The sequence below is a fragment of the Ammospiza caudacuta genome, chromosome Z, assembly GCF_027887145.1.
Source record: "Ammospiza caudacuta isolate bAmmCau1 chromosome Z, bAmmCau1.pri, whole genome shotgun sequence".
NCBI classification, from domain to species: domain Eukaryota; kingdom Metazoa; phylum Chordata; class Aves; order Passeriformes; family Passerellidae; genus Ammospiza; species Ammospiza caudacuta.
In genome coordinates, this window is record NC_080632.1 from 44,857,371 (window position 1) to 44,867,655 (window position 10,285).

The following is a 10,285-nucleotide window of genomic DNA, read 5'->3' on the forward strand; positions in this document are numbered from 1 at the left end:
TGTAACAGAAAAAGCAAATTACATAGAAAACCCAAGAAAATTTGGAACACAGTTTGTGACAGAGAACAAAGGTTTCATAAGCCTCTACAGTCACGTACTTACTTTTCCTGTGGCACTTGAACTTATCTCAATTATAAACAAGTGTGAACAAGAACACAGTTGCTTTGTGTTTATTTACAAATGGTTAATTTTCTTTCCAAACTGTTTGATAAATGACACACTAGGACTGCAAATAGGTTTGACAAATCAGCTGTCTTCAACAAAAACATCTAAAATAAACAAGTTTTGACATTGCTCTGTTGAGAAGTGATTTGAGCAGGAGTAAGACAACTTCTAGTTTCTCTTAAATATTTTTTAAGTCTCGAGGAAGAACTGATTTGTAGACTGTATGTGGGGAATCTTCGTAACAAATATTATGCCTTCTGAAAGTGCAAACTAGGAACTCTAATTTCTCAATAAATTGAGTGGAACGAAATCAGAACAAAAGCCTGGCTGGCACTGCACAGACTGCAGGAACTGCTTACAAGTGCCAAAGACCACTAGTTTGCTATAGAATCATAGAGTAATTGGTGTTGGAAGAGATCTTTTATGATCATCTAGTACAATGCCATTCCATGGGCAGAGACACCTTTTATAAGACCAGGTTGCTCAAAGCCCCATTCAACCTGGCCTTGAACTTTTCCAGAAATGCCCCATCCACAATGTCTCTTGGCTGCTGTCCCACCACTCTCACAGTAAAGAATCTCTTTCCTTATCTCTTATATAAATCTACCTTCTTTTTAGCTAAACATGTTAGCCATTGTCCTATCACTACAGGTAAAATGTTTCTCCCCACCTTTCTCAAAAACCCCTTCTACATAAGGCAGCAATAAGGTCTCTCTTATAAGAAAGGTTGATAGCGTTCTCTGATATTAAAGTCTCCTGACATTCCCTTTTATAAGCTCCATTTTTAATTGTTTGAGAATCTAATGATTTTATACTAATAGAAAAATTTGAAGGAAGTTATCTTCCCATCAATTACACGTTTCTGAGACCTCTACAAGAAACTAGACAAATTACAAACCTATGCTGGTATCGTTTCCTTACACTCACCTGGAGCAAAGTCCAGAACTACATTTCCAGAAGATGCACTTGCAGTGACACGTGCTTCTACACACAGCCACAGGGCTTCTCCTGTCATGGTCTGTCATGGGACAGCTGGGAACAGATTTTACTTAGCAACAGCAATAAATACTTTTCTCACGTGTGCTTAGTTCCTTCCACTGTTGCTTGATCCAAGAGAGGGAGAGAAAGAGCTGTCTGCTCTGAATGTAAAGGGGACAAAAAATGGACTGGATGGAATAAATCAAGAGAGTACTAAGAATGAAAATTGTAACAGGGCACTGGCAGGAGAGCACCAGCTATAGCTGGTGGATGAGAGAGAGAAAGACTTAGTAATAGAGATCTGAGAGGAAAATCTCTGGAGACTAGTAAAGGGAGGCTAAATAAAAAGCCAAATGAGAAGACTACAGCTCACTGTACAAGGTGATTAAAAGCAGGATTAAATGCCTATGAAGTGGTTTATAATAGTAAAGTAAATAAAATGGCACTGAAAGTGAGACAGGGAGGTAGGCTGGAGGGATGGGCTATGACTTTCCCAGTGTTTAGCTAGAAGGCTGGGACTTAGATGAGAAATCCATAAACTGTGTGGGTGACAAACAGGAACTTGTGTAGAAGACAAACAGGAAGTGTGCTTTAAGCATGCAGTAATTTATAACAAAGACTCAAAATCAAGAGGCCCTTAATATCAATTTTGACACCCAAAACTTCCCAGTGCCATGTACTCCCAGACATCTACTCCCAATTGTATCTCATGACCACCACAGAAAGACAAAACCAAAAATATTTATTCTCTTTCAGAACCACGTAAAACCCGAACCACAGAGTATATGCATATAAATATAATGCTCATTCAAAAAAGGGGAAAAGAAGGCAATTTTATCACTGCTTGCACACAGAGCATTTTGCAGAATAAGGCAGAGAGAGCATTTTTGACTGTAGGTGTGAACCAACCAGGGTTGAACACATGCTTTTAATTCTGGAATTTGGTAAGCAGTGTGCTTGATTTGATGACAATGAAAATGTTCAAAATTCATATCTGTGCAGATAAACAGAAAACACTGATGACATTACTTTGTGTTTAATTTTGTTCCTGAAATCCCTATTTGCAAAACCAAAGAGAAGTTGGTGTATTCTAAGCTTAAGTGAAGCTGCCAAGTGAAAACATCTTACTTAACCTTTCTTACTGGTTCATGACAGCATAGTACCACAAGATGCTTGGGGGCTAAGCAGCAATTAGACTTTTTCCTGCCTGTCATATGACACATGTAACACATATATGACATATCTGGGCCCAGTGCTGTTTGACGTGCTTATCCATGACTTTGACGAAGGGCCAGATGCCTCCTCAGAGAACTTGCTGACAACACAATGCTCATCAATGTTTTTAATGATCTGAAGGGAGGCTGTCAAGAAGATGGACCATGCTTTTCACAGTTGTGTCAAGCAACAGAAGAAATGTAACAGGCAAAAACTGATGCACAGGACGTTCCACATGAACATGAGCAAGAACTTCTCTACTGTGAGGGTGACAGAGCACTGAAGAGATTGACCAGAGAAGGTGTGACGTCTTCTTCTTCAGAAGTATTCAAAAGCTCACTGGACAGGACAAAATCCTGAGTAATGCACTCCCAGAGGATCCTGCTTGGGCAGGGAGACTAGATGAGATGCCTTTCTATGGCCTCTTCCAACCTGCCCTGTTCAGTGATTCCACGATTCTGTGATGTTATAGCACGGAAGAAACTTGGAAGGCACAACACAGTGTGTTACGAGGCAGCCGAAGTAACACACCCCCACTAAACGCGGCTGGGCCCTGCCGGTGTGACCCAGAACAATCCTGCCCGGCTCCAGCAGCAGCCTGGCACGGACCGCTCCTGCAGCGCGCCGCTCAGCTGTCCTGGGCAGTCAGGGGCCGTTAACAGCGCAGCCCCCGCGGGCAGGGCCCACCGGCGGCCTCGGGGACGGGCGACCGCGGGCGCAGCGTGAGCAGGGTAAGAGCCGGGACCTCCGGAGCTGCTCCGCCCCTCAGCGGCCGAGCGGTTGCCAGGCGCGGCCTGACGGTGACCAACAGCCTGCGGGGGCTGCGGCGCACCCGCCATTTCGCGCTGGGCTAACCGGACCCAGCGGCGAACGACTCCCACCATTTCGGCGACAGCGCCGCCACCCTCCGCCGAGAGGGAAGGGCCCAGGCTGGCCCCGCCCGCCACGGGGCTGGTCCGGGGCCCGGCCGCGCCCTCCGTCCCGCCCCGCTCAGGTATCAGGCGAAACTGGCCGGGAGTGCGGGCGGAGTGGCGGCGGCCGGAGCGGGGAGATGGCTGCACGCTGTGGGTTGTGCCTGGTGCTGCTGTTCTGTGTGCTGCTGCGAGCTGCCGCCACTGCTGGAGGTGAGCGGAGCGGCGTGAGCTGCCAGCTCGGCTGGCATCGGCGGGGCGGTCAGCGCGGCACCCCCGGCGGGCTCGGCCGCCCCTCAGCCGCGGGCGGGGGCGCGGCGCGGCGCTCGGCGGGGCAGGTGTCTGGCCTGTCTGGGGTTCGAGGAGCCCGGAGCGGAGAGGGTCGGAAAGCTCGTGCGGGTGGCAGTGTGGCCGCCGGGACCCGCGGGCAGGGCTCCCCGGCCGTCAGGGAGAGCGCTTCACGGGCGAGCAGCCGGACGCGGCGAGCAGCCCTCTCAGGGCTTGTGGGACGCGTGGGGCTTGGCTTCACTCGCCTTGTAGAGAATCGTGGAACGGGCTGGCTTAAAAGGGAGCGAAAAGCTCCCATCTAGTTCTAACCCCTTCCCCTCTGTCCCGGGCAGGGACAGCTTCCACTAGACCAGGTTGCTTAGAGCCCCGTCTAGCCTGGCCTTGAACACTGGCGCGCACGGGACATCCATAACTTCTCTGGACAACCTGTTCCAGCCCCTCACCACCCTCACATAAAGAATTTCTCCCTACCTTGTAGTCTAAATGTGCTCTCTTTCCATTTAAAACCATTTCGTCTGGTCCTGTCACTTAGTGGCCTTGTAAAATGCCCCTGTCCAACCTTCTTATTGTCCGCTTCCTGCCTCCCCTTGCGATAAACATGAAAAATCTTTAAAGACCATGTTCTTGGGTTTTTTTTTTCCCTGATCTAAGAAGCTAGGATTCTTTAAAATTTTTTAGTCTGTGCTATTGCTTGTTGAACATAAGTGCAGTTTGAGGAAAAAAGCGTAAACTATATTAATATTTCACTACTTAAAGTTAACTTTTCGCCACGTTTTATAATAAACCCCATTGCCATATCTGTGCATACCTTTTCACTGTGTCCTTCCATATTTCATTTACCGGGCTTATTTACCTAACAAAATCATATGCGTAAAGATTGTGCAAATATTGAAACCAAGCATAGGATATACGTTGTATACGTATTGAAGCCAAGCATACGTCATATTTTCTCAAGGGATTGATAACAGGTAACTGCAAATTGTGTTCTTCAGAGCGGAGTTCCTGAATCAAGTTGCCATTTAATAGCCTAATTGTCTGACCTGGGCGGAGTAAGGAATTTGGAATTCTCGGAGAAGAGGGAGAGAGGTTAAAGATCCAAAACCCAGAATAATCTTAAATTTAGTCCTGTTTGGAGTATTACTACCACGAGTAAACTAGTTAATTTTTGGATACTCTATGCTGCTGTCACTTTTGTGTCTGCAGGGTAGGCATAATCCTGTGTTTGGTATGTAGTGGGTTATATCTTCTGGACAAATGGCAAAGCTGTTGAAACAGTCTTTTGTGGGAGGAGAGAGTAACGCTTTTCCCGTGGGCAGATTAGCAAGTCAACTGCATTCTCTGTACGTGAGTCAAGCAGGGTGAAACTCTTCTGGAAAAGAGCTCGATTGTTATGGAAAACGGCAAGTGGTGAATGAGTAAGGAAAGGATGTAGAAATGCACATACCTAACAAAGGATTGGTTGCTCAGTGAGGGAGTGTTAACTGCAGGGTAACAGGACACTGTCTCCTTATATGTATAGGTTGCTAGTTGGACTGAAAAAAGTATGTTTTGAGACTCGAATTAAAGTCAGCATAAAAACAAGACTTGGTCTGTGAAATCACTCTGTCTTACAAAGTAGAATAAAACAAACCTTTGTCTTTATGCTGACGCTCTTGCAGTACAAAGTCCTGTCTGTGGTTCAGGTATCTGTGCATCCACTTTAGTATACCTCTTACTGTACTGTCTCACACTAACACTTCAGGACTTTTTGACGAGGCTTTTTTTTTCCTACCTAACCTCTGAACTTCAATTGCAAAGCATTGTTTTATATCTGATCACAAAACTTTAGTAATAACAAAGTGGTAGTATTTACTCTTCTAGTTCTCTACAATAATTTGAGTCTTTGGAATAGAATAAAAATAGCATGACTGGAATTCGATGGTATCGACCACTTTCTGATGGACAGGTACTTAACATGGCACTGTATGGTGCATTTTATTACTGTGTCCTGATCGCTGCTGTCAACTCAGTCTGTAAGGTCTGCTTCCAAGCATCTCCTAGGATCTTTCTCAGCTAAGCTGTGAGCCTAAGAAAATCAGCATTGCTTAGCTCATTATCACTTCAATATCTGGTATCTGTAAGCTATGTCCTTTAGGGTGGTTTTATGGGTTCTCCCATTCATAGCTCAGCATAGGGAACTAGGATTGCTGCATTATAATTAACTTTTGCAGTACAGTGAACAGTATTGCTGATGTGATCGTGAGGCTTGAATGTCTGAATAGAGAATTTTTATAATTCTGCTTTGTTTGTTGTAATTACACCACATATAGACCCTAATGACTATTTGGCATTTGAATTAATTTTCTTTAGGATGGTAGTTTTCTTAGTATAATTTAAGCATCTGTCTTCATGCAGTCTACTGCAAAGATTTGTCCGTGTCATTGTACAGGCAAAAAGTTACCTTGCTTCTCAGTTTTCCAGAGAAGGCTGCCTAGGTCTGGAGATCTTCAAGTGCTCAAGTGAATTAAAGTTAACTTAATTCAAAATTCTGAAGAGTGTCAATATTTTTGTATGCATTATCAGAAGGTTGCAGAGTCTAGACAGGAATCAAATGCAGGAATCAAATCAGACTTTTGCAGTTATAATTTGAAAGGAACAGCTATCTAAAGTGGACTGCAGAATCTATACTGAGAAACACACACTTGTGTATTTACATATTGTGTAAGAATTCTTTAAAATGTAAGGTGGAAGCATTTTTTCATTTGGAACTGTATTAATTATTTTTTAACAAAGGGGCAGGCTGTGCTTCAGCATTGTTCATGGCTGCTCACTGTTCAGGCACTCAAAAAGACTCTTTTTATATTACAGTTGGGGGGCTTTGGCTAAACAAGTCCACAAATATTGATAGAAAGTTTAGAAATAATCCTCCATAAACCAGTCAGCTTCCATGCCCATACAGTTTAGCGGTGTGGAATGGGTGTCAATAGGTGAATGTCTGACTATTCAGAATGGTGTGGATTCCAGGATATTGCTTGTGCAGTTTAGCCTGTTAGCAGAGGAGGACTGTGCTGTGTGTGCAGGGGTTCTGAACCGGGCTGTTCAAAGTCTGTCCTACAGGACTTGAGACAGGAGCACCTGTCTCACCCATATGGTTTGTAAGCTCCCACAGCATTCGAAAAGGGGCAGAGCAAAGCTTGTAGTGACAGCAGTTTGTGTATGAAGCAATCTTAGGTGTCAGCTCTACCACCTGAAACTGTAAAAATCGAGTAAAAATCACAGGGAGCGACTCTCCTGAAGGAGATCCCACATGAGAACTGTGTTGCAACTTCATGCACAGAGATAGTGTGTTCAAATTTCTGTCTGGATACACTGTAATGTGTGGCATGCCCTAGAGACTATTTGTGCATGGCTTTGGACATGGCATTCTGTATTTCAGTTTTAGCTTGTCTGAAGGTAGTATGTTCTTTTTAACTGCATACCTGATTTTTGGGCCATCTAAACTGGCAAAGCTTCTGCTGCAGTTAAATTAGACTGGTGTGACCCAGCACTCAGGTGATCTGGCACTTCTGTCTGAAAAGCTAATGGTGCCCTGGGGTAGTTGAAGCAGTTTCAACTGTAACTGTTTAGGTGGTAGGAGCCTTTTAACACGGCACTTTTAACAAGGCATTTTTAATATCACTGGTGACATGGAGAAATGTTTTGGTTTCTGGTAGAATCCTTGAATTCTTGAAGGGATAAAGGTGGTCCTTTGGTTAATAAATTTAAAAGAAAGGGAAGATAAATCATCAAGTGTTTGAATATCAGTCTTAATTTTTCTGCTGATGAGACTGTCTGTAAATGTTCAGATCAGATCGCTGTATCTAGTTTATTTTTTTAAAGGGCTAAAAGTCTGTACTTCAACACCAATAACAACTTTTTCTTTTTTTTTTTTTTTAATTTTAGAGAATGATGGCTCCAGCAAACCAAAAGGAAGAAGTTTCATTGGCTATAAGGTTCCAAATGCAAATAATTCTGAAGAGTTATACGAGGTGGATGAATTTGTAGCAGAAGTCCTCACAGGAAAGCTGACTACAGTTTTTATTCCCATTGTTTATATACTTGTCTTTATAATTGGCTTGCCAAGCAATGCCATAGCCCTCTGGGTCTTTTTTTTCCGAACAAAGAAGAAACATCCAGCTGTGATTTACATGATTAACTTGGCATTGGCAGACCTTCTTTTTGTTGTCTGGTTCCCACTGAAGATTTCATACCATCTAAATGGCAATAACTGGCTATTTGGTGAAGGTCTCTGCAAAGTATTTGTTGGGTTTTTCTATGGAAATATGTACTGTTCCATCCTTTTCATGACATGTCTCAGTGTACAACGGTATTGGGTTGTAGTGAACCCCATAGTGAATTCAAAAAAGAAGTCAGAAATTGCTTTGGGCATCTCCATTGCTATCTGGATACTGATTTTGTTGGGCAACATACCATTGTATCTTGTTAATCAGACAGCATATATTTCAAATCTTAACATCACAACCTGCCATGATGTGTTGCCTGAAAATGTTTCGGCTCATGATATGTTCAGTTATTTCCTCTCACTTGCAATTGGACTCTTCTTAATCCCAGCTATCATCACTGCTGTTGCATACATTCTAATGATTAAGACCCTGAGCGCTTCCATCATAGATGTAAGCACTGGGAAGAAACGAAAAAGAGCAATCAAACTCATTGTTGTTGTCCTGTCCATGTATCTCATCTGTTTTACACCTAGCAATGTGCTGATTATTGTGCACTATTCACTCCTCAAAGCCTACAGCCAGAGCCATCTGTATGTGTGGTACATAACTGCGCTGTGTCTTTCCGCTTTGAATAGTGGTATTGATCCATTCATCTACTATTATATTTCAAAAGACTTCAGAGACAACCTTAAATATGCTCTTCTTTGCCGAAGTGTGCGAACTACACAGAGGATGCAAGTGTCTCTCTCATCAAGCAAGTACCTCAAGAAATCAAATTCTTACTCTTCAAACTCAAGTAGGACCAATAAATCTACCTACTGAGTTTAATCTTAGAAAAGTGAACTTTTGTTATTACTAATGAAAGGGTGTGAGTGACAATAGACTTTGTACAAGAAAGTCTGATGAAACACCTCTGCATTTTAATTACATTGAAGTGTGGAATTTGGAACTGACAGTTGCTTATTTTATGTAGAAATCATAAGCAGATAAATCTTCCTGGGAAACTGGGGAAAAAAAAAGAAGACATTTCAGATGCTGTGCAAAAATGCTGCTGACCTAGAAGTGAGGCTGAAGACATTCTTGTTGAATATAAAAGTTGCTAAAAAGCAAAATGTCTCTGGAATATTATACAGTATTGTTAGTATTTTTAATTGCCAGAAAAATCTGTTTTGTGTTACTGTAACTGTAATCTATTATGCATCTGAACAGATTGTCTGTATAGGACCTTGCTCTGTCTACCTGCTTACACTGAACATCATTTGAAGCTGTAGAAAGAAGTAGAAGAGAATCCACTTCACCATCTTGGATCAGATTGCTTATTATCTTTGGTATATTATAATTTATATATTGTTCTCCAAGTTACTGTGCTGTAAATACTAACATAGCAAAAACCTATAAAGTTATCCTATTTGAGTTGACAGCTGATCTTATCAGCTAGAACTGGGAAAAAATGTTATTTGAGATTATCCACTGTTACTTAACATTTGCCAGTACATGATCTTATATGGGGATATACAACAAAGTTTTGATGGATAGATATTTGATTTTATAAAATGCGCTTTGTATTTTTTAAGACATCTAAATAAGATTTTTTTTTTGTAACACATTTGAGTTGAGTGCTCTCTTTTGTTCTTTTACATGCAATTCAATAGTAGTTCAACTTGACTAGTTCAGCTTGCCTGGCTTCATATAACAAAGATGATATTCCTAACAATTGTTACAAGCATGACAGCTGTAGCTGTAATGTCTAAATGGGTAAAGTAAGATTTACCTAATGACACGTTTGTTTGGGGAGCAATGAAAGTAGGATGTTTTGTGATAGTATTTCAGAGGGCCTAGCTAAAATAGCAATGTATATTAAAATATGTCTCATTAAGAAGTGGAGAGTTACTCCAGCTCTAGATGACTTGGAACACAAATGCTTCTCAGCCATAAACAATTTTCTCCTCCTGTTTCCTGACAAGTGCAGGGAAATAATTGCATATTTATTACTGAACTGAAGGTGTTAGCACCCTTACTGGAAAATGAATGTACCTAACAGGCCACAGTTCACTGGAAGAATTTGAAATTAAGAGAGTTACACTGTCTTCACAAAAGGCTGTCTCTGAACTCCTACCGTAGTCTGTTCCTTGTATCATGTTAAGCAGTATGCTTCCTGCTCTATATGCAGTAGTCAGTAATATGAAGAAAGGGCATCCAGTTCATGTACTTACAGACCTACCTGTGCTCTATCAGGAGTACAAAGGTTATAGGTTATATGTTGTAAAGATGATAGATTGGCAGTGTGTAATACCACAAAGAGACTGCTCATGATTCACAGATGACTGTTAAATGTCTAAAATATGACATGCTTAATATAGCCTGTCTTTTGGGGAACAAAATTTATTTCTTGCATTATTTAATCAGAAGTGCACTAAGCACTGTTTGTTTATCTGTACTCTCTTTGTTTCTTTCCTGTCATTCCTGTCAAATAATTAGACAACTCTATTGCAGCTCCTGTGAAGGAAAGTGCTGATCCTCTTGACC

At 42.0% G+C, this 10,285-nt stretch overlaps 1 protein-coding gene across 1 annotated transcript; it reads left to right on the top strand.

Moving 5' to 3' along the window:
- The first annotated feature begins 3,265 nt into the window (after window positions 1-3,265).
- On the top strand, window positions 3,266-10,085 carry F2RL1 (F2R like trypsin receptor 1). The gene is made up of 2 exons (XM_058823938.1): window positions 3,266-3,482; window positions 7,479-10,085. Exons 1-2 carry the CDS (start codon window positions 3,410-3,412, stop codon window positions 8,579-8,581), a joined length of 1,176 nt encoding a protein of 391 aa, XP_058679921.1. The 5' UTR covers window positions 3,266-3,409; the 3' UTR covers window positions 8,582-10,085.
- Window positions 10,086-10,285: the final 200 nt, after the last annotated feature.